General features: G+C 41.5%; 1 protein-coding gene, 1 long non-coding RNA gene and 3 other non-coding genes across 5 annotated transcripts in view; 4 read left to right on the top strand and 1 right to left on the bottom strand.

The window, feature by feature from the left end:
* Positions 1 to 121: 121 nt before the first annotated feature.
* Trnac-aca lies at positions 122 to 193 on the top strand. Its single transcript has one exon. It is a non-coding gene; the product is annotated as a tRNA-Cys (tRNA).
* A 281-nt stretch (positions 194 to 474) lies between these two features.
* Trnaw-cca lies at positions 475 to 546 on the top strand. The gene has a single exon. It is a non-coding gene; the product is annotated as a tRNA-Trp (tRNA).
* A 368-nt stretch (positions 547 to 914) lies between these two features.
* Positions 915 to 986, top strand: Trnaw-cca. Its single transcript has one exon. It is a non-coding gene; the product is annotated as a tRNA-Trp (tRNA).
* A 565-nt stretch (positions 987 to 1,551) lies between these two features.
* Positions 1,552 to 23,386, bottom strand: part of LOC5505030 — a 24,973-nt gene continuing 3,138 nt past the window's right edge. The window contains exons 4-31 of the mRNA XM_032373402.2: positions 22,938 to 23,048; positions 22,390 to 22,506; positions 21,586 to 21,735; positions 20,367 to 20,477; positions 19,947 to 20,060; positions 19,440 to 19,550; positions 17,553 to 17,666; positions 16,721 to 16,831; positions 16,062 to 16,175; positions 15,482 to 15,595; positions 15,076 to 15,189; positions 14,483 to 14,593; positions 13,582 to 13,698; positions 13,287 to 13,400; positions 12,750 to 12,860; positions 12,112 to 12,231; positions 10,913 to 11,029; positions 9,811 to 9,921; positions 9,406 to 9,501; positions 9,152 to 9,271; positions 8,544 to 8,702; positions 7,646 to 7,801; positions 7,000 to 7,140; positions 6,720 to 6,749; positions 5,367 to 5,528; positions 4,777 to 5,003; positions 2,743 to 4,222; positions 1,552 to 2,312 (exon numbers count right to left, since the gene is read on the bottom strand). Coding sequence (XP_032229293.2) covers positions 2,269 to 2,312; positions 2,743 to 4,222; positions 4,777 to 5,003; positions 5,367 to 5,528; positions 6,720 to 6,749; positions 7,000 to 7,140; positions 7,646 to 7,801; positions 8,544 to 8,702; positions 9,152 to 9,271; positions 9,406 to 9,501; positions 9,811 to 9,921; positions 10,913 to 11,029; positions 12,112 to 12,231; positions 12,750 to 12,860; positions 13,287 to 13,400; positions 13,582 to 13,698; positions 14,483 to 14,593; positions 15,076 to 15,189; positions 15,482 to 15,595; positions 16,062 to 16,175; positions 16,721 to 16,831; positions 17,553 to 17,666; positions 19,440 to 19,550; positions 19,947 to 20,060; positions 20,367 to 20,477; positions 21,586 to 21,735; positions 22,390 to 22,506; positions 22,938 to 23,048 — 4,697 coding nt within the window. The 3' untranslated portion in view covers positions 1,552 to 2,268. The remainder of the gene's footprint in view (positions 2,313 to 2,742; positions 4,223 to 4,776; positions 5,004 to 5,366; positions 5,529 to 6,719; positions 6,750 to 6,999; positions 7,141 to 7,645; positions 7,802 to 8,543; positions 8,703 to 9,151; positions 9,272 to 9,405; positions 9,502 to 9,810; positions 9,922 to 10,912; positions 11,030 to 12,111; positions 12,232 to 12,749; positions 12,861 to 13,286; positions 13,401 to 13,581; positions 13,699 to 14,482; positions 14,594 to 15,075; positions 15,190 to 15,481; positions 15,596 to 16,061; positions 16,176 to 16,720; positions 16,832 to 17,552; positions 17,667 to 19,439; positions 19,551 to 19,946; positions 20,061 to 20,366; positions 20,478 to 21,585; positions 21,736 to 22,389; positions 22,507 to 22,937; positions 23,049 to 23,386) is intronic.
* LOC125573516 lies at positions 20,956 to 22,202 on the top strand. The gene is made up of 2 exons (XR_007314091.1): positions 20,956 to 21,118; positions 21,613 to 22,202. It is a non-coding gene; the product is annotated as an uncharacterized LOC125573516 (long non-coding RNA).

Raw genomic sequence — 23,386 nt, 5'->3', positions numbered from 1 at the left:
TTTTTCTAATTCACCAAAATTCTAAATACGTAACAAATCTGCAAAATGCTTAGCACGGTTGACTCCGTGGCGCAATGGTAGCGCGTCAGATAAAAATATTTTTAAAATACTAAGCACAGTTGACTCCGTGTCGCAATGGTAGCGCGTCTGACTACAGATCAGAAGGTTGCGTGTTCAAATCACGTCGGGGTCAATTTCTGTTTTCCTTTTTCTAATTCACCAAAATTCTAAATTCGTAACAAATCTGCAAAATGCTTAGCACAGTTGACTCCGTGGCGCAATGGTAGCGCGTCAGATAAAACGATTTTTAAAATACTAACCACAGTTGACTCCGTTTCGCAATGGTAGCGCGTCTGACTCCAGATCAGAAGGTTGCGTGTTCAAATCACGTCGTGGTCAGTTTCTGTTTTCCTTTTTCTATGTTCACCCTAATTCTGAGCAGATAAAAATATTTTAAAAATGCTAACCACCGTTGACTCAGTGGCGCAATGGTAGCGCGTCTGACTCCACATCAGAAGGTTGCGTGTTCAAATCACGTCGGGGTCAGTTTCTGTTTTCCTTTTTCTGATTCACCAAAATTCTGAATTGGTAACAAACATGCAACATGCTTAGCAGGGTTGACTCCGTGGCGCAATTGTACCGCGTCTGACTCCAGATCAGAAGGTTGCGTGTTCGAATCTTGTCGGGGTCAGTTTCTATTTTCCTTTTTCTATGCTTGTCCAAATTCTGAGCAGATAAAAATATTTTTAAAATGCTAACCACAGTTGACTCCGTGGCCCAATGGTAGCGCTTCTCACTCCAGATCAGAAGGTTGCGTTTTCAAATCACGTCGCCTTCAGTTTCTTTTTTTTTCGATTTTCTAATTCACCAAAATTCTGAATTGGTAACAAACATGCAACATGCTTAGCACTGTTGACTCCGTGGCGCAATGGTAGCGCGTCTGACTCCAGATCAGAAGGTTGCGTGTTCAAATCACGTCGGGGTCAGTTTCTGTTTTCCTTTTTGTAATTCACCAAAATTCTAAATACGTAACAAATCTGCATCATTCTAAGCACAGTTGACTCCGTGGCGCAATGGTAGCGCGTCTGACTCAGATCAGAAGGTTGCGTGTTCAAATCATGTCGGGGTGAGTTTCTATTTTCCTTTTTCTATGTTCATCCAAATTCTGAGCAGATATAATAATTTTTAAAATGCTAACCACAGTTGACTCAGTGGCGCAATGGTAGCGCGTCTCACTCCAGATCGGAAGGTTGCGTGTTCAAATAACGTCACGGTCAGTTTCTGTTTTCATTTTTCTAATTCACCAAAATTCTTAATACGTAACAAATCTGCAATATTCGTAGCATAGTTGAGCTCCGTGGCGCAATGGTAGCGAGTCTGACTCCAGATCAGAAGGTTGCGTGTTCAAATCATTTCGTGGACACGTCGGGACAATTTGTTTCTGTTCATTTTATCAAAATCATTGCTTTTGGAAGAAGTTTGAATAAATATTCATTTTTACCGAACCCAATGTTTGAAGGGTAACATTAACGTCCTTAACGCCCCATCCGACCCGGTTTTTTATGTGTTTTTATTCTTAAATTAAAAACATTTTACATATCAATAAAACTAAACACTTGTTAAACTCATATTGTTATTAGTGTATTTCGTCTTTTGTCTGTTTATTCTCTTCAATGATCAACGTACAACATTGCGTATTTTTAACACACAGCCGACGAGGCTAACATTTACCCAAAATACAACACAGTTTACGTCATATAAATACTGCTCAACATTATGGTATTATGATTTACTAGATTTGTGTTCACATTTATATAGTTCTTTGGCATCTTAGTTTCATCTTGTTGTGTGAAACTGAAACTTTAGCCATATTAGTTTTTACGTTTCTAACTCCATCAAATTGATCCAATTATTTGTCACTAGATAAAGCAAATTGCATTAGCAAATAACATGCAAACTTACGCCTTGTAAAGACGTAGAAAATACGCGTGAGTGCTAAGTAATGTATCAATAAATGACTGTTTTTTTTAAATAAAATGTCTTATAAGTCCCCTGAGTCTGATGGGGCGAGCGCTCGGAAAACATATCATAATACAAAATTTTAGCGTTCCTTTTTTATCAATGGCGCCCAGAAAAATCATAGCAAACACGAAGTCTTGCAAATTTATGTGGAATTTCTTGACCCACGCGTTATGAGAGAATCGGATCTCGAAGTGTAGTATTGTATTAATTGTCCTCTACCTTTTTCCTAGAACTACTATTCTGTTTTCAGTTGATAACGTCGTAGACTGTGTAGACTTCAGCTCCATATTCTGAGACAAAACGAAAAAAAAGGTGTTATGTCGACAATGCAATGGCTAACTAACAAGCTCACATTATACCAGTTAAATATCTGATATTGCAAATTTTTCATTTCATATAAATCAATGGCTGTCGTTTTTCGAAATGGTAAAAAAGAGCCTGAGGCGAGCGCACGGGTCCTTTGAAAATCTGAATCGTTGAGTCTGGTTCGGATTTTTGAAGATGGCGGCCAGCAAATCGTAGTAAGTAGGAATTACTAGGACTTTACGGGAATTTCTGGTCTTTAACGTAGTTCAAACAGTGAGAATGACTGAAGCGGACTTGCAATTATAGAATTTTATTCTTATAAGGATATTGCCAAGCGAGCTATAAAAACGACAGTTTTCAAAAAAAAAAAAAAAACGATTGATAGATGTGTAAATGTCACCAAGTATTATTTACCTTTAGTAGCGCTCGGGTTTGACGCCACCTTGTCTTTCTTGATGTAGGTTGATGGCCTGCCACGTCCATTAGGGGTGTTATACACGGTCTCATCCTTCCTACGATTGGTTACAGCACTCCTCGCGGCTCCTCTACCGTAATATCCATTATTTCTATTATATCTGTCATAATATCCATTATAATAGCCGTTATTGTAGTTATAACCATTGTTATACCCATTGCTATTATAGCCGTTATTGTTGTTATATCCATTGTTATACACATTGTTATTTAACCCGTATTGGTATGGAGGCTGGAAGTTATCTTTAGCCTGCGTTCTAATTGGATATTTGTCAGCGGTGTTTGGTAAAGGTTGAGCCAGCGATTGACTTTGGTACTGAGCGGCTGTGTTTGGTAAGTATTGTGCCTGCGGTTCACTTCGGGACTGGGCAACAGTGTTAGTAGCTGGTTGGGATGATCCGGAAAGGGTTTCTTGGTTTGAAGGCTGGAAGTTTTCTTGAGCCTGCGTTCTAATTGGATATTTGTCAGCGGCGTTTGGTAAAGGTTGAGCCAGCGATGGGCTTTGGTAACGAGCAGATGTGTTTGGTAAGTATTGTGCCTGTGGTTCACTTCGAGACTGGGCAACAGTGTTAGTAGCTGGTTGGGATGATCCGGGAAGGGTTTCTTGATATGGAGGCTGAAAGTTTTCTTGAGCCTGCGTTCTAATTGGATATTTGTCAGCGGTGTTTGGTAAAGGTTGAGCCAGTGATTGACTTTTGTACTGAGCGGCTGTGTTTGGTAAGTATTGTGCCTTCGGTTCACTTCGGGACTTGGCAACAGTGTTAGTAGCTGGTTGGGATGATCCGGAAAGGGTTTCTTGGGCTGTTTTTAAAAGAGCCTGAGCCAGCAATCCACTCAGAGAATCATCTGCGGTCTCGTCGTCAGATTTAGGCGTATTACTAGTGGCTTGACCCTGCATTGTATTTTCTGTTTTTTCAGCGGAGTTTGGCACTGACGTTCTTGTTGAAGATGCTATATTTGGATAATTGTAACTCTCAGTTCCCACAGTTTTCGGCGCGCTACCATAATTACCATAACCGTATATTGCTGCGGGGTATCCGGCAATTAGACCACCGGTATTTTGTCCTCCAGAACTATAACCCTTGACATTTGTACCAGCATTGTTTTCAAGCGGGTATTTGTATCCATACGGCATTTGGCTACTGGGCATTGTAATCCCGGACATTACACCAAACTGGCTTGGTGTAAGCTGGCTTTCTGGGGAATATTGCTGGTTTTTCTTATCCGGTGGCTGTGTCCCAGGAGGGAGCACCACAGCCGGACCGGTTACCGGGGATGTGCTGAATAAGGAAGGAGATTCGAGAAGCCCTTGGTTGCTATAGATACCGGTCGTCGAGGGCACCAGGATATTTGACACTGAGTCTGGTCTCACAGGGGTGGCGGGAGGTTGTGGCTCTTTTAGTTGGTCGTTTGATACAACCTTTGAAACAGCAAAATTGAGAAATAAGATAATAAGAAGCAGCATTGTAGACTCACAAACATCAAACTCATCGATAGCAGGTGCACCTGCTTGTGATAGTCCTATTTGACCCTCTAACGCGTGCTCAAAAGGAACCCAGTTCGGGTGCTGCGAGTTTTCAGTTTAACCCAGTTCGGGTGCTTCGAGTTGTCAGGTAAAGCCAGTTCGGGTGCTTCGAGTTATTAACTTTGTTTGGGTGTCCGAGTTCTTACCAACTCAGTTCGGGTGCTCCAAGTTGCTCCGAGTTATTACTTTAACCCAGTTCGGGTACTCCGAGCTCTTATCTTAACTCTGTTCGGGTCTCCGAGTTCTTACCAACTCAGTTCGGTTGCTCCAAGTTGCTCCGAGTTATAACCTTAACCCAGTTCGGGTGCTCCGAGTTCTCACCTTGACCCAGTTCGGGTTTTCCGATTTCTCACCTTGACCAAGTTCGGGTTTTCCGATTTCTCACCTTGACCCGGTTCGGGTGCTCCGAGTTCTCACCTTGACCCAGTTCGGGTTTTCCGATTTCTCACCTTGACCCAGTTCGGGTGCTCCGAGTTTTCCGAAGACACCGCGATGCTCTTGAACATTGAAGGTTGCTTTTCATTGGAAAGGATCTTGACAGCCTTCGTGAGATCTGGGTCAACCTCCTGGGTGGAGGCGTGGGTCGTGTTCTCGGTGTCGCTAGCGTCGGGCCCGGACTCGGCGATTGGTTGGTTTGTAGAGGAAGACTCGGGGTTGGTTGAAATAACCAAGGGGCCTGGGTATGTTTTAAATCAAAGCATGTCATCTTAAAAGGGTATCTTTCAGCCGCCATTTAGCAAAATACATCCTAGCAAAATACTAAGTGAGAAAAATCTTCCATTTCTACCGGCTGATCAGAGGATGCTACTGCGAAATTGGTAAAAATCGCTTAGAATTTTTGTATTTTAATAGACATTTCGAGTTTTTTGTATTTTCATAGATATTTCGAGATTTTTGTATTTTAATAGATATTTCGAGATTTTTGTATTTTAAAAGATATTTCGAATTGTAATTTATCTTCCAAAAGTGCTCCACTTCTACTGCCCTGTTGTCTGTTGTCTTTCTAGTGATACACATTTTGTCCTCAATTGTACGTCACCTTTCATATTGGCCGCCTCGCCTATTTCTGCCCCCGTCAGCCTAGAAAGCTCAGAGGCAGACACGGAGCTGATTTGGGAGGTTGTGGGTTTCGTCTCTGCTATGACTCCCAGTACTTCTGAGCCCTTGAGAGTTTGCGCAGGCTGAACAGGAACTAGGAGTGCTGGGGAAACGGGTGTACTCGTTAGTCTGAAAATTGTCACGTATCAATAAATAATAATCACACCAGACCACATTACAACAAACAGTACTACCAGCGCATTCACAACTAAACCACATCAGACTACATCACAACAAACCACACCACCAGCGCATTCACAACTACACCATAACAAACCACACAACCAGCGCATTCACAACTAAACCACATCAGACTACACCACAACAAACCACACTACTAGCGCATTCACAACTAAACCACATCAGACTACACCACAACAAACCACACCACCAGCGCATTCACAACTAAACCACATCAGACTACACCACAACAAACCACACCACCAGCGCATTCACAACTACACCACAGCAGACTACACCACAACGAACCACACCACCAGCGCATTCACAACTACACCACAGCAGACTACACCACAAGAAACCACACCACCAGCGCATTCACAACTACACCACAGCAGACTACACCACAACAAACCACACTATCAGCGCATTCACAACTAAACCACACCAGACTACACCACAACAAACCACACCACCAGCGCATTCACAACTACACCACAGCAGACTACACCACAACAAACCACACTACCAGCGCATTCGCAACTACACCACACCAGACTACACCACAACAAACCACACAACCAGCGCATTCACAACTACACCACAGCAGACTACACCACAACAAACCACACTATCAGCGCATTCACGACTAAACCACACCAGACTACACCACAACAAACCACACCACCAGCGCATTCACAACTACACCACAGCAGACTACACCACAACAAACCCCACCACCAGCGCATACCAGTTTAGACTACAACAAACCGCACAACCAGTGCATTCACAACTACACCGCACACCAGACTAGACCACAACAAACCGCACTACTAGCGCATTGAGATGGGCCTAATGAAGTGGAGCTGAACTACAAAGAATGTATGAAAAAGGTGGTCATGTAGGAGGGGTGGGGGGAGCAGGTCTAAAGCGCAGCCCTGTGAGATAGCCGCGCCGGCACATACTTTCGCAGGTCGGACCGAGACACATACACTACAGCCACACCCTTTAATTCCCAAATCCATGTCAATCTTATTCGTTCAAAAATAATTTATGTCAACATTATTTATCCGAAGAAACAAATTGCGTTCCCACCCCCCAAAAAACTACTTACGGTTTGACTTCCACGGTGATTTCAAATTGACTGCAAAAAAAGATACATTTACAGATTCAGCAAAATAACAATAACACAACGCATTCTTGTTATGAACTAATCATGGGGGATGTCAATGACTTTCGAGTTGTTGAAATAATTGCCATTTGCGCCAAAAGCTACTTCTGGTGCGCCGTTGCGATCGATTTACAAGCCTTCCATGCCAAGGACTGGACATGCCCTCGTTTTCGTCGCACCCATCATTAAATGTCACCATTAAATGTCATCTAAGACACCTTACCTTCGCAGTTGGTTCCAGTGTACGGCGCGTTACACAGACACTTGTAGCCTTTGGCGCCAAAAGCTACTTCCGGTGCGCTGATACGATCAATACATAAGCCTCCATTCTGACATGGCGAGGACTGGCAGGGAGGTCTGGGAACTAAAAGAACAGAAATGGTTTGGCATCCGAGAAACTGGAAGATGAGAAATGAATAGAGAAGATATGGGGGCCGAGCAACTGGAAGAAGAGAAATGAATAATGATGATTTGGTCGATAAAGAACTGGACGAAGGGCGGAATGGCTGGCAAAAAAAGAGGAAGTTCAAAAAAGTTGGAATTACGGGATATTATCGATTTTTTTCCATTTTTCTAAGGTCCACGAGTTTCGCACTTTGGTCAGTAAACGAAGAAAACACTCGCCAGAAGTTCCCGTGCAGCCTGTGCTCTCTGTCAGTAAGAGCTGTATATAGGCATATAAGTTATATGGGCATAAAAGGCTGTATATGGGCATATAAGGCAATGCTATTATAGATAGAAATGACATATAAGGCGAGACAAACGGAAGAGCATTATCAATGCCTACAACGATTGATAGGAAATGGCTTTTAAGGCGATACAAATGAAAGACATTATCTATTGGGACAATGATTGATATGGGCCCTTACTTTGACAGTTTTTGCCACTGAAGTTGATCTCACAGAAGCATCTGTAGTCCAAAGCGTTCAGAAGCTTGAGCGAGAGCCCTTGACTATTGGTGTCATCGAAGCACGTCCCACCATTTACACAGGGGTGATTATGACAGGGGTTGCGGAGCACAAGCTCTTTTAGAACAAAATACACATATTATCTGGAGAAGCTGAAAGCATTGCATTAACATCTTACAGGCGCGCATCCAGAGGAAGGGGGAGGGGGTCCGAGGGGCCGGGACTTCGGCTGACACCTTCATTTGTGTCAGTGGAAAAATGCTGCTAGATTGATCTAAAGACTTATTACCAGAGCTAAGGAAGAGTAAGTACGCAGCTGCTTTGTCTCCTATTATCTTTGCTCTACAAAGAAGTTCTTTTGTCCCTATTCTTCTCGTTCTTTGTGTCGAGGTGCGGATATTGTTCATTAGCCCATTCAAATTGTAAGAGCTGCGTACTGACCACTAAGGAAGCCGATTTGAAGTAAATTGTTCCTTTGTCAGTGATTTACTTACGCTGGACCCCATCCTGCGGTTTTTTCTAGAAACGCCCCTGCATTTGTACATCCCGCTCTCATGAAGTCCGAGTTGCACGTGACAAGTGATATTGTAGACAGGTATCCCGTTCGCATATTTTTGTATGGTACACTTACTGTCGCAGTTAATGCCTGTGTATCCGTTGGGGCACACGCACCGGAAGTCCGAGTTGCTCGTTACACGTGATATTGTAGAGAGGTATCCCGTTTGCATATTTTTAGATGGTACACTTACTGTCGAGTTGACGCCTGCGTACCCCTTGGGGCACACGCACCGGAAGTGCGCGTGACACGGGATATTGTAGACAGGTATCCCGTTCGCATATTTTTAGATAGTACACTTACTGTCGCAGTTGATGCCAGCGTATCCTTTGGGGCACACGCACCGGAAATCCGAGGTATTGAGAAAGATAACGCCATCCAGTAGCGTGCCGTTATCGTTAGTGAGGTCAACACAGATGCCGCCGTTAAGGCAGGGTCGAGCCTTGCATGCACTCTTGGTGACTGGAATAGATTGAAGGGAATGTTAAAATGGGACGCAATAGAGAATAAGTGTTGGAGGGATAGAACGATGGCTACTTCTTGTGAAGGGATGGGGTAAAAGACGAATGGATATATGGAGGGGGTGGGGGTAGATTCACGGCTACTTAAGAGTGGGAGATGATACGAAATTAGAATGTGAGACTAGGGAAAGGGGAGATGGGAAGAAGGAGAGGACAAATAAAAAAGGGGATAGGGGATGGAAGGAGAAGGGGAGGGGAAGAGGGTAAAAGAAGGATGGGAGAAGAAGGAGAAAGGATTGGAGATAATGAATGCGCATAGATAAGTATTTTAGAAAGCAAAGACCTAAAATGATTAGGCACTAAATGAATAGATTATCATTTATTTAGACAGGATAAAGAGAAGGAAAAGAGGGGAGAAATAAGGAAAATAAATGAGAAAATCTGACATACCTTCACATCGCATGCCGTCGAAGCCAGAAGGGCAGCTGCATTCAAAAACCTTCCCGCCATGCCCCGGGCGACAAATCCCGCCATTTTCACAAGGGTTAGGTATGCATGGATCTTCGGTGGCTGATTGGAAAAAGCAAAGTTAGAGATTTATCTTATAGCTAAAGTCGTTGTTGCGTGACCACCTCGGCGAATCCGACGCCCGATGCTTAATCTGGTCAAGGTTAAAGCACCAGATAATACGCTCGGCCACTAACCTGTGCATTTGAATCCGTTTCCGACAAATCCTGACCGACATTCACACGTGCCATTCAAGCACTCTGCATTAAGGTCACACCTGTCGCACTTGTCGACTGGTTTAAAAGACGAAAGGCAAATAAGAGAAAATTCATTAGCTTAGAGTTTCGCGTAGCCAACAGCTAGAAATAGTGTACCAAGAAGATCTCCATAATCTTACAAAAATTTTAGGTAAAGCTTTTAATATATTGTAAACATAAACAGGACACTGTTTAAACCGCTATGAATTGCTTCTTTAAAGTCTGAGAGTATATATATATATATTAACAGCTTCCAATCTGTCAATCCATTTAAAGAGATCAAGAGCAAAGCTGCAGCCATTAAACTTTGAGGCTAGGTTAAGAGAAAAGTCGTTTGTATCTTACCTCTACATCGAATGCCCATGTAACGTACCGGGCATTGACAGATATAAGTGAGCTCAGCATTAAAACAAGTCGCTCCGTTAGCGCAAGGATTGGGATAGCACCGATCCACACCTAGAAGTGATGTAGGTCAAAGAAAATATATCTTTATAACAGAAGATTAAAAGACGAATGTCTACAATATTACTACTTTCATAGCGCATGTCAGTCTACTTTCCACACGGCAACACCCTTGATAGGATAACTAGAAAGACTACAAAAAAGCTGTAGAAAAACTAGATCGTCTAGATGTTCGCGTAGGCATTATGAAAACAAGCTATGAATAAACACAAAAACAACACAACAAGTATGCCACACCCTTCCCCTCACGTTGATAGCTGTACCCGTGCCACACCCTTCCCCTCTCACGTTAATAAGTGTACCCACACTACACCCTCTCCCCTCACGTTGACAGCTGTACCCGTGTCACACCCTCTCCCCTCACGTTGACAGCTGTACCCGTGCCACACCCTCTCCCCTCACGTTGACAGCTGTACCCGTGCCACACCCTTCCCCTCTAACTTACGTTGACAGCTGTACCCGTGCCACACCCTCCCCCCTCACGTTGACAGCTGTACCCGTGCCACACCCTTCCCCTCTCACTCACGTTGACAGCTGTACCCGTGCCACACCCTTCCCCTCTCACTCACGTTGACAGCTGTACCCGTGCCACACCCCTCCCTTCTCACTTACGTTGACAGCTGTACCCGTGCCACACCCTTCCCCTCTCACTAACGTTGACAGCTGTACCAGTGCCACACCCTTCCCCTCTCACTTACGTTGACAGCTGTACCCGTGCCACACCCTCCCCCTCTCACTTACGTTGACAGCTGTACCCGTGCCACACCCCCCCCCCCTCACGTTGACAGCTGTACCCGTGCCACACCCTTCCCCTCTCCCTCACGTTGACAGCTGTACCCGTGCCACACCCTTCCCCTCTCACTCACGTTGACAGCTGTACCCGTGCCACACCCTCTCCCCTCACGTTGACAGCTGTACCCGTGCCACACCCTCCCCCCTCACGTTGACAGCTGTACCCGTGCCACACCCTTCCCCTCTCACTTACGTTGACAGCTGTACCCGTGCCAACCCTTGTGACAAAGACAGTGAAAACCGCGTGCGGTCTGGGCCTGAAGACACGTGCCGTTATGTAGGCATGGATTGGGCGTGCACTTATCCTCCCCTGGAAAATAAAAAGTAAACGGTAAACAATAAACGATAAACGGTAAACAAAAAACGGTAAACAATTAACGGTAAACAATAAACGGTAAACAATTAACGGTAAACAATAAACGGTAAACAATAAACGGTAAACAATAAACATCAAACGGTAAACAATAAACGGTAAACAATAACGCAGTGGCTATATGCCCGACAGTCGGGACAGGTCTTGGATGGACTAAATGCCCGACAGTTCTCAATTTTTTTTTCAAATAACCCAGTAAATTGTCTTCCTAGTAAGTTCAAAGTATTCTATATTTGTTGAGAAAGGGCAAGCGAATCTGAATTGAGCTTTGTTGTCGGTGTTGAATTTTTTTCGTTGTCTTTGTACAGGTAAAATCGTAATTTTAGTGACACTTAGAATTTTTCTAAATATGGTGCTAAATGTCTACAGCTCTCAATTTACGAAAATATCACAGTAAATTGTCGACCTTGGGCAAGCGAATCTAAATTGAACTTTGTAGTCGGAGTTAAACGTTTTTCCTTGCTTGTATATACTTTAAAATCGTTATCAAAGTGACACTGAATTTTATCTCCTACTGTCGGGAAAGGTTTTCAATGGACTAAATGCCCGACAGTTTCCAATTTATTCAAATAAGCCAATGATTTGTAAACCAAGTGAGTTCAAATTATGCTATATTTGTTTAGAAAGGGCAAGCGATTCTGAATTGTCGGAATCGAAAGTTTTTTCTTGCTTGCATACACTATAAAATCGCTATTTTAGCGACACGAATTTTATCTGCTACAATAACGGGAAAGGTGTTTATAGTGTATACAAGCAAGGAAATATTAAATACCGACAACAAAGCTGAATTCAGATTCGCTTACCCTTTCTCGACAAATATAAAATACTTTGAACTCATCACTAGGAAGACAATTTTTCCGTAATATTTTTGTAAATTTAGAGCTGCAGACACACGTAGAAAAACCCTTTCTAACTAAAATTCAATTTTATAGTGTACAAAGACAACGGAAAGCATTCACCCCCCCCCCCCCCTAAACCCTCCCCCTAGGTCGGCTACTGGATATTTATGATGAACTCACTGTCGCACGTTTTCCCCAGATACCCTTCTTTGCAGATGCATATAAATCCATCCTTAGATTTCACCTCCGCGCAAAGACCACCATTTTTGCATGGAGACGGAATGCATGGACCGCTCTTGGCTAGAAATAAGACAGGATCAATTAATCCTCCATAATTAATATCATTATTTTCTACCGGCTTAAAGGGACCTCCCCACTTCCAAAGAGTGTGATTGGTTATCGATTATTGAAACACATTGCATTTCTCTATACCTATACCTCTATCACTATTAAGCGGCCGCGGCTATCATTGCCTAATCACAAAAAGTCTAACTTGCAAGTTTTGGATCACTATCCTTCTTATACAGGGGCGTAGCCAGGGGTGGCTTAGCCCCCCCCCCCCCCTTTTTTAAGTGCCAAAAATACAGTAAATGTATGAGACTATCTAAAATACAGGTGAAAATGCCTTGAAAGTCCCCTTTGGGTCCCCTTCTGTTAAAAATCCTGGCTACACTGCTGTTATATATTTCCTCATTATACCAGAGGAGTGGTGTTTCTATTTGCGCATATAATGATATAGGCTGGCGCCTTACTTATATGCAAAGGTTGTTTTGTGACAGTAAAACATCCACCACGGGACCAGCGTCTTAATCTCTTACCGTCGCAGTTCTTCCCATAGAAGCCCTCGGGGCAGTCGCACTCATATCCGTCCAACTTAGGCGTGCACGTGCCTTTATTTTTGCATGGGTTACCGTAGCAAAAGTTCATCTCTGTAATAGCAAATTGACAGCAATCCCTTAATTAAGCAGTAGAGGATCTAGGTGGACGGTTTAAGGGGTTCAACCACCACCTTGTTGTGTAGAATATATATCTCTATCATTGCGTTTTAGCTAAACACTCAGAGAATGTTGGAGTTGCTTTCTACGGTGACCCCCTAATCGAACACATTTAATGAGAATTATAAAGACAAGTAACGTTTTTGTTTTTGCTGATCTTGCTCCCTCGTTTTAGTAAAAAGCTAGATCCGCCTTTATTAAAAAGTGATATAGTACACTTTGATAAAGAAAAGACAATAACCAAGGATATTTGCTTTTATGAGTTGATACGAGAATACGCACGAGATTTGTGAACTTCTTGTTGAGTTTTGTTGTAAAAAATCATCATTCATAGAAACATTTTCATATTTGAATACTTACGTTCGCAGTGCGAACCTAGATAGCCCTCTTTGCAGTGACAAGCCACCGTGGACCCGTCTGTCTTACACGTACCGCCATTCTTACACGGGTTGTCGGGGTGGCACAAGTTTTTTCCTAAAAGGAACAAAATAAATAATGAGATATAGGAGCTGAACTACAAAGAATGTATGTAAAAGCCGGTCATGTAGGAGAGGGGGGGGGAAGGGGGGGCTAAAGCGCGGCCCTGTGAGATAGCCGCGCCGACACATACTTTTGCAGGTCGGACCGAGAGACATGCGACGTATAAGGCACTTACTATCGCAGTTTGGACCAAGATACGCAATACTGCAGTAGCACACGAAGCCACGCCCAGTGCTGATGTCACGGCACGTGCCGTCGTTCTTACATGGGTTCGGTGTGCACTTTGATAATGCTGCAGAGAGGAAAACATCAACAGTTATGAGGCCTCGTCCCTTATAAAGTATCGCCGGTTACCCGTTGTAGCATCGATTAAACGGAAAAGAGAGTTGATCAGCTTTACAGTTCTCATGATCGTTTGACTGTCCCATGCACTCTCAGTAACATTTATTGATTCTTATTTACTTTAAACACATTCAAATCCGCCATTTCAGCCGGAAAGACCCATTGATTGCACCTCGGTGCGAGATAGAGAGAGCAGAGCTCTCATCGACTCTAAATAAACTCCCATTTGCGTTTGTTCGGGGCTTTAAAAGCTAAAATGGCTCATAGTCTTTCCCCTGAAATCAAAGTGATAGTGAGATATTCTTACTACTTCCAAATTACAGTGCGCAGCGCATCTGTGGAAACCAGATAAAGTCGGCCAATTAGAATCCGAGAATTATAGTTTTGATTGACAGGATCTTTATAACTAGGAGGAAACCGTCGTTTCTTGATTTGCACTGAAGGAGGTTTTGCCACCCTTCTGGCTTAGTGAAACTAATTTCCAAGAAGAGAGGATTATTCTCGCATCCTTATTTAACTTCCCTAAGCTGTCAAGGTGGCCACGGTAGCGCGTGTCGTATCAGATAGTATGTTTCTCGCATCCTTATTGGTTTACTTTACTTAATAAAACTGTCAAGGTGGCACGGTAGCGCGCCTCGCACAACCCACCATATGGGTACCGGACCTCGTTAACTTAAAGCACGTAAGCGTTAAAAGATAAGAGTCTAGTTTCCTTAAATCGCTGCATTCTTCACCTTCACAGTGCTTCCCGTAGAATTCAGGGGGACAATTGCACTTGTAGGAAGCACCTATGTTAACGCAGGTTCCATTATTACGACACGGACTCGGTAGACAGGGGTCGATCACTGGAAAAGAAAAAAAATCGTCATCATCATCATCATCATCATCATCATCATCATCATCATCATCATCATCATTATCCTCATAATCGTCAAAACTCCATCATCAGCACATCATACATTTTTATGGACTTTGTATCGACGATTACAACGTTGCATGTGGCAATGCTTTTTGTCTAATTAATTTCAATCAATTTTCCATCAAACTACAAAATAAAAAGGCAACGGTCAAATTAGTTCGGACGTTCAACCTTTAAAATCCTCATATTATGTTTTCTAATTCTAGAAAAAAAATCTACATAATAATGTTCATATATTATATGACCAAAATGTTTTGCAAATTCACTTGCTACAAGTTTTTAATCGGACACCAGAGGCGAGCGCATTTTTTCGATCTCGTTGTCATAGCGATCGTCCTCATCCTTGTTTAACCAATTATTGTCATCGTTGTCATCACCATAATCTTCGTCAATAAACGATTGACTTACTGTCACATAAGGGTCCCACGAAACCGCTTCGGCACTGACACTTGTAATCTCCTTTATCCAGCCCAAAACACATGCCGCTGTTATGACATGGACTTGGCGAGCACGGATCACGCACTGGAACACATATAGCATGCATTTATTTCAATCTGTTATATAAGCGCTTACAGGCCTTGTTCAAAATCTGCTATATTACACCAGAAAGAAAGGGTTAATAGGGAATTTTAGATCTACGACGCCGGCAACAGGATTCTGCCTCACTACGTTTTACGATGTCACTCGCAACGCTTTATTGCCGGCGTCGCGTCTCGAAGGGGACGCGCGGCGAGCCGGCGTTTTGGTGCCGGCATCGTGGCTCTAATTAACCCTAATATCCATCAAAATAAACTGGGATAACGCAGCCATTTACCATCACAAAATTGCCCCATTCTTCCTTCAGCACAGAAGCATCGGAAATCATTCTTCTCCCTCCTCTCGCAGGTTCCTCCGTACAAACAGGGGTTTAATAGACACGGATCCACGTCTAAAATGTAGTATGTTATATTAGACATCTTCTGTAAGTATATATATACCTATTTAAATAAGGTTGTGACAGAAATTTATGGGTAGCGTATAAATGGCTGAATCCTGTTATCTGAAAGCCATGCAAATCTTCATAGGAAATAATAAACAATAATTTTACTGGATTTTTTAAGCCTGGATTTGTTTTGTTCACGCTTTTTTTTTATTTAATACCCCATGAAGCACTACGAGGTTTATTCAGTGAAGTAGTGTATATGTAGTGTATACTGTATATATGTATTCGCTCTATACAAAAACGGGTTTGGAAGACACAAGGCTTTGCCTGAAAATATGTTGTTATATTGAACATTATCTAGTAAAAAATTAAGTGGCGTATATAGTATTAGCTTCGTACAAACACGGGCTGAGAAACACGGTTGAAGTACTGTACGTCTGAGTACATAAGTTCAATACACGTGACGTCATACTTTGACAGGTGTTTCCTGAGTATCCCTCCTTGCAATCGCACTCAAAGAAGTCTGGCCCGTGTTGAATGCAGTCGCCATGGTGATGGCAAGGGTTTGGCTTGCAAAGGTCCTTTACTGAAAGGTAAGTATGATGGCCTTAAAATTACATTAATCGTCGTTGATAGGTCTGGAACGACGTCAACAAAAACAACGAAAACACTGTCCCATCGCTTTCAAGGTTTACAATGCGACCCGCGCTAGCGTGGGCACCTTGTCATTGTTGTGAAGTTAACCAAATAAATCAGAAAGGATGCGAGATATGTACTTTTTTGGGATTAACACGAAATTAGCTAGACAGCAAGCGTGACAAGCGTGACAATTGGACACGAGTGTATATCAGAGCACGACAGTTACCTCCTAGTTCTGTTATTGCATCAATCAAAAATGGGATTTACATCGGCTGATTTAGGGAAGCTGTTTCAATATTTTCAATTGAATTTGGTCAATGAAGCATAATACTTTATTTTCATGTAATTATTTGGAGAGTTCTTCTCATAATCTTTCTCATAATTATTGGTCGATAACAAAAACAAAGGCATGCCTGACAATGGCTCTTAAAGAAAGTCTATGATATTATGCATGTGTCCAGCAACTTATCAACATCTGACAAAAAAGCTTACTCTGGCAAGAGTCTCCTTTGTAGCCAAGTTCACATTCACACACCCAGTGACCATCTGTGACCTTGCAATGGCCATTGCTTGAGCAAGGATTCGGGTAGCAAGGATTTTTGGCTGTAAGGGAACAGAAGATGATAAAAAAGTATTGATATTTGCTATTTTTCATGGGAGTTCACACATGTCACACTCGAGAAACGGGAATCTTCGGATGGGAGACCCATTTTGGAATATTCTGATATCAAAATTAAGAAGCTGACAAACAAAATAGCTTTTTATTTGTGAAAATATGACAGGGTATACCCAGGAATTTATGAAGGCGGTTTCACTTTGTCACACCTCTTCCCCATAAATATGATGGTAGAAAAAGGAAAAGAAAGTTTATTTCTTAAGCAACCCCTCCACCTTCCTTAAGTGCATACTACAGTACTTACCCGCTTATAAGAACCTAGGATTTCCATGTAAGCCTAAAAAAGTTCTTATTTAACGGGTACTATTTCAAATTTAAGGCTACTTAGGTTCTTAAATAAATAGGTTTTTAATTTTAAAGAAAAGTGCGGTATCTAGATTGATGAAATAGCAATACCGGCCTGGCCTTCGCACAATATGCGGTCTTGACCCCTTTAAACTATATATAAACTGCTTGAGAAACAATTTTCATCATTGCTGGGAGATCTTAAAGGTTAATTTAAAAAAATGACCTGTTTCAAATTTTAGGCTAAATAGATTCTTATTTAATGGGGGTCTAAATGTCTAAATTGGTATTTTTAGGTTCTTATAAGCGGGTGAGTACTAGTGTACTGAATAAGGATGATTGGGTCCTGCATTGACCGATTACCTTCACACTGGTTGCCCCGCCACTCAGGTGAGCAGAGGCACTTGTAGGTGTTATTGTCCATATCAAGGCAGGTCCCAGCGTGCAGACACGGGTCAGAGGCACACATGTCACGTGCTGGGAGAGCCAATCGCATGCAAGGAAAGCAAATGATTTTGGAGTCTGACCTTAATTAGTCCAACAGGACACGATTTCATTGCACAGACATGCAGTCGTTTGTTTGGGCTGTTCACATAAATGCTTTACACTTTTTGCTGTTCAATAACGGGAAAGGGACATTCATTTGTGCCAATCGTTGTATGGTTAACATGCATTGTACGTTCATCAACATCGCACGAAACATCCTTAGCGTGACTCGACTTTCAATAACAATGATTGATTATGCGCGAACATTCAATAGCATCAACAGACAATCAATAACGCAATTGGACATTCATTCGGGATGGAATGAACATTCTTTTGCATGCAATCGAAAATTCAATTACACGTTTGGACAATCAGTAGCGTTTATTGACAATCAGTTAAAAATAGCTAATTCATTATTGCTATTAACATAAACAAAGACAATCAATAAGCCTTTTCAGACAATCATGTTCATCAATGTGACAATCACCAATGTGGTTTGACAACCATTTATCCGATTTAAACCAAATAACAAGGAAAAATAAAATTTCATTAGAGTTACTATTTTTCTTTTTTCTTTAAACAGTGGGCTCCTAAAATTAAGAGAAATATTGAACTATAAATAATTTTAACAAAAAAACAGACAAACAAACAACACTTTTTGTGGAGGGTTTATAAAAGCAAAAAGTATATACTCCCTCGTTCGCTATAGAAAAACAGAAAACGTTTGTATGAGAAATGCCGCCAAGAAACCCCTCGAACACCGGGAAGAGCTAGAAGAGGGGAGAGAGAGCGTACCGCCAAGTATGTGGTCAAATTGGGAGAAATATCACAGTCACTTTGGCTATTTCGCCCACTAAAGGTCTTATCTTCCACTTTTCTATCATTGGGGGAATGAATGCACAAAGATTCAACGACTTCACAAACACGACAGAATCTTTACCCCAACGAAAACGTCATTTTTATTTACGACGGTGCACCAGCGCACCATAACCCACTAGATACCGGCACAAACACTGAGCTAAAAAGTTACCGCCCTACAGCCCATTTCTCAACATCGGAGGCTACAACATAGGAACAGTCACGGGAGCGAAATGTGGGCAATGGTTTCGTTTTATGCAAATCTATATACCTATTAATAGAGATCAATTTCAGGTATAAATGTCACTTCAAAAATCGAAATAAAACTAATGATATTTTCTTTTCTTATAATGTTTGTTTGAATCGAACAAATGATTGTCAAACCACATTCATGAATGCCACCTTGATGAACATGATTTTCTGAAAAGGCTTGTTGATTGTCGTTGTTTATGTTTATAGCACTAATGAATTTTCTATTTTTTATAACTAATTGTCATTAAACGCTACTGATTGTCCAAACGTGCAATTGAATTTTTATTGCGCGCAAAAGAATGTTCGTTCCAATCGAAGTGAATGTTCGTGTGCGTTATTGTTTCCCCGTTGATGCTAATGAATGTTCACGAATATTCAATTATTGTTATTGAAAGTCGAGTCACGCTAAATGATGTTTCGTGCGATGTTCATGAACGTACAATACACGCTATCGATGTAACTTTTGGCACAAATGAATGTCCCTTTCCCGTTAATGAACAGCAAAAGGTGTAGTTTCTTGAACATATTTATATTCCAATAGTAAAATACATGCAAATTAGATTTCGTATGTAAAGGAAATGCTTTATTTATTTTATGCAGGTTGTCTTTTGGTTTTTCCTGTTGCTCCCTCAAACCCCCACAAACCATACTCACATTCACACTGTTTGCCTTTGTATCCCGGGGGGCAGGTGCACATGTAAGTATCATTGTCAGGAAGGCAGACCCCGCCACTTTTGCAGGGGTTTGGTCTGCAATACTCGTGTTCTAAATAAGAGAAAAGATGGCTAGTATGTAGATTTGCCGTCATAGTTGCATGGGTTTGCCTGATGTATTCGTGTCCTAAGGATGTAAAAACAAATTTAACACAAAGCCTTGATGATATCAAGGCGTCTACCAAATGAAATTGGGTGCTTGTGAAATCCGTCGGTTTGGAGAGAATGTGTCATTTTCGACCTTCTGTGCTTTTTTCTATTTTTGGATCAGGGTAGTAGATTTAATTGTTTGAAACAGTTTTGTTGGTAACTAAAGTTTAATAATTAATATCCATATAAACTTAAAGCTTTATTTAATGATAACAATTTATCAGATTATATTCTTTGCGATGTATTTTAAAGTCCCCCCCCGTCCCCTTCTGCCTACCACCTCCACATACTCCTATACCTTCACAGTTGAAGCCTTTGTAACCTAGCTTGCAGTGACATCTGTAGTTGTCTTGCGTCTCGATGCAAAGGCCATTGTTTTCACAAGGATTGACAGGCTTGCAGTGGTTTTCCGCTGAGTTAAGAAACACAATGTATATTTTGATTAAATGCAAGGTCTACGAAGGAGTGAGAATCAAGAATAGGACCAGGCCCCGCCAAAGGGGTTCGTTCGCCATCTAGCCGACCATTTTCTCTTATGCATCTCCTAGCTTAGGCATGAGTCTAGCGGGTCTTTTATTCAAGTAGAAATTCTTCCAAAACCCCTCCGGCTACGAGCCTGAAGAATAGTGCAGTCTTAAACTCATCAAATGAAAGTATTTAGTTCGGTTTTTAAAGCTTAACATAAAATTGAATTGTTTGGTAATCTAGAAGAACTTACTTTCGCAGTTTTTGCCGCGGAATTCAGGCCTGCACATACACCGGTAACCGGCGGGAGTCTCCTTGCAAGTGCCGTCATTCAAACACGGGTCAGATGCACAGAAATCATTCCCTAGGAAACAAAGATGTTATCAAGACACAAAAATATTGTGGAATATAAACCCTACAACTTTTTTCTGATTTTAATTTTTAGGATGGCTTAGATTTTTTATTACAGATCATGGCCGTAGAAGGCAGTGGGGCACTGGGGGCACGTGCTCCCCCAATATTTTCAAAAATCATAAGGAAATGACGAGTAGGGGCGTGGCTGTGTCCCCCCAATATTTTCTTAATGTTTCTGTATTGTGTGCCTCCAATATTTCGAGGCTTGCTACGGCGCTGTAGATGACAAAATGACCTCCTCCAACATCTGGAACATCCAAAACCCCCTTAACACTCCCCCTAGATCTGCTGCTTCTAACATTACTGTCATGTACAAATGATTGCCGTTGACTAATGACTAGCTTTTATTATGCTCATTGAATTAATCGAGACAGTTTTTTTAATTTGGCGTTTTTAGCAATTCAAAGTTCCCGCCAATCCGCTGACCATAGATCTTTACGACGCATTCTGGTCAGCGGTATTAGTCAACATGGCGGTCCGTTCGAATACTGTAGATGGATGAATCTTCAAAGAACTCTCATTATAATGTGTTACAGACGAATTAGTGGAGGGAAAAGGGGCGGACTTTCCAAACAGCTCTTGGTGATTGAGGTAAGCATTTAAAACGCATATTCTCTTGATAAGTGCTTTTGTGAAATCGTTCCTATCAACACTAAGTTGCTTTTCATTTTTCTGGTTTCCGTTGTTGTGCACATTCTCTTGTTTATAGAGGGCTATCGTTCAGGTCTTAGTACTCAAGAGGCATATTGTACAGAGTAAATCGTGTATTGAATCCAAAATGTAATTCTATGGAAATGAGAGGTTGTCTCAACTATATAATGACTAAAAAAAAGGTTAGTTTAATAAAAAAAAATGCTTGATAAAGACTCTCTTTAAAGAAACTAAATCAGCCACACCCTGTATGTGCATTTGACAATAAAAAATCTTCTTGTAAAAATAATCATCCAATAAATAATATATATGCTTCATAAACAATTAATTGACTGAAATCAGCAGATTGGCATACACTATTTTGGAAAGTAAAATGGCAGTGCGATTGACCTTTTTTGTGTACTTACGTTCACATGAGTCTCCTTTGAAACCAGGCGGACAGAAGCACTTGAACTTGTCATCCACAATATAGCATGAGCCACCATTATGGCAAGGGTCAGGGAGGCAGACTTCAGATGTCCTTTTTTGTGCAGCTTCGATGCCATACTCTGCATCTCCTAGAAACAGTCATAGCATACCACTCAATTTCACAAAACAAACCCTCAATCCAGACTAGACTATGTACATTCTGTAAGTATGTTGTATGTTGCTGGGTTGCCTGTGTGCTACCCACTCATGCACAGTTTACAGAAGAGCCATGTTTGTTGTACGATGAAGTAAACAGTTAAAACCTGAGCTAATCAACACTATAGAAGTGAGATTTTCTGAGGCCTTATTCAACTCATGTCTCTGTTTCCAGGGAAAGAGAAAAAATGGACCATTATGTCCATATTTCTTAGATGGGGGAGGGGAGTTCACGGGTAGGTGGAGAGGGGAGAGGATAGCTCACCCTCCAAAGCAAGGTTTAAGAAGTAATAACAATAGATTAACATTTGAAATCTAATACTGAATATTACCGGAAAAACTTTGGTTGCGGCTTTTAAACAGTTTTCGCTTTGCAGTCAAAGAAGCAGAATCACAAAAATAAATAATGTATTAATTACAAGTGCTTACAATTTGGCCAACGTGTCATGCAGGAGAGTATAGTACATGCGAGGCATGTGCATGTGACTTAAAAAGTTAAATATAGTTTTTTTTTACATATTTAACCAGTATTGTTTTTTGCACACTACACACTACAAACACTTTATCTATTTACACTTTGAACATACCTTCACAACTGCAGTCATGACAGGACCAACCAGCTTTGCAAATACACAAGAAGTCTGAATCTGTCTCGGTACATTTGCCTCCATTGCGACAGGGGTTGCTATAGCAGAAACTTTGTTCTGCAATGGAATAAAAAAGTCTATATCTGTCTTAATCAATTGCCAATATTCTGCATCAGTCTTGCCTGTCTCTGTACATTTAACTCAATTATGGCAACGGTTACTTAAGCAGAAATTTAAAAGCTCTGATTTTGAAACTTTCACTACTATCAGTTGTATGTATTTTATCAATGCTATCCTAACATACTCTGTATAAAAAAATAGTGTAATCCCAGGCATAATTACAATCGCTCTCATTTACTTTAACTTTACTTTAATGCACAATTCCAGTATCTTTCACCCAAGCAACTTCATTTAAGTTTCCCAATATGACTTGGAATAGATAGGTTATCACTACCCTTGTTTTATTAGGCGTGATATATCTGAGTTGAAAACGAATACTGCGTACTTGTTTTTTACTTATTGTAACAGATTTTCCACTAGTACAATACCTTTGCACGTATTGCCTCGGTAACCAGATGGACATGTGCACTGGAAACCATCATGCAATTCGGTACAAGTGCCGCCATTATGGCACGGGGCATGCTTGCACTGGGCTTCAGCTATGATAGAAAAAGAGAATGGTATTCCCATGATTTTAGAAAAATATACAGTAAGGGCGGAAGGTAAACATACTTTCACCAAGACAGCATGACGTAGTCTTTGGAGCCAATCACAAAATTAGAAAACATTCAGTAAGGGAGAAAGGTAAAAGTTCTTTAACCAAGACAGTATGACGTAGAATAAGGAGCCAATTACAAATTTAGAAAACATACAGTAAGGGAGAAAGGTAAAAGTACTTTCACAAGACAGTATGACGTTGAATGAGTAGCCAATTACAAACACCCCTGTACTCCCCTCCCTAGTTTGCCTTATACCGGTACGACCTGTCAGTCTATTG

The sequence above is a fragment of the Nematostella vectensis genome, chromosome 11 (assembly GCF_932526225.1).
Source record: "Nematostella vectensis chromosome 11, jaNemVect1.1, whole genome shotgun sequence".
NCBI classification, from domain to species: domain Eukaryota; kingdom Metazoa; phylum Cnidaria; class Anthozoa; order Actiniaria; family Edwardsiidae; genus Nematostella; species Nematostella vectensis.
Note: the sequence above shows the minus strand (reverse complement) of the source record. Positions and strands in the feature narration are given on the sequence as shown.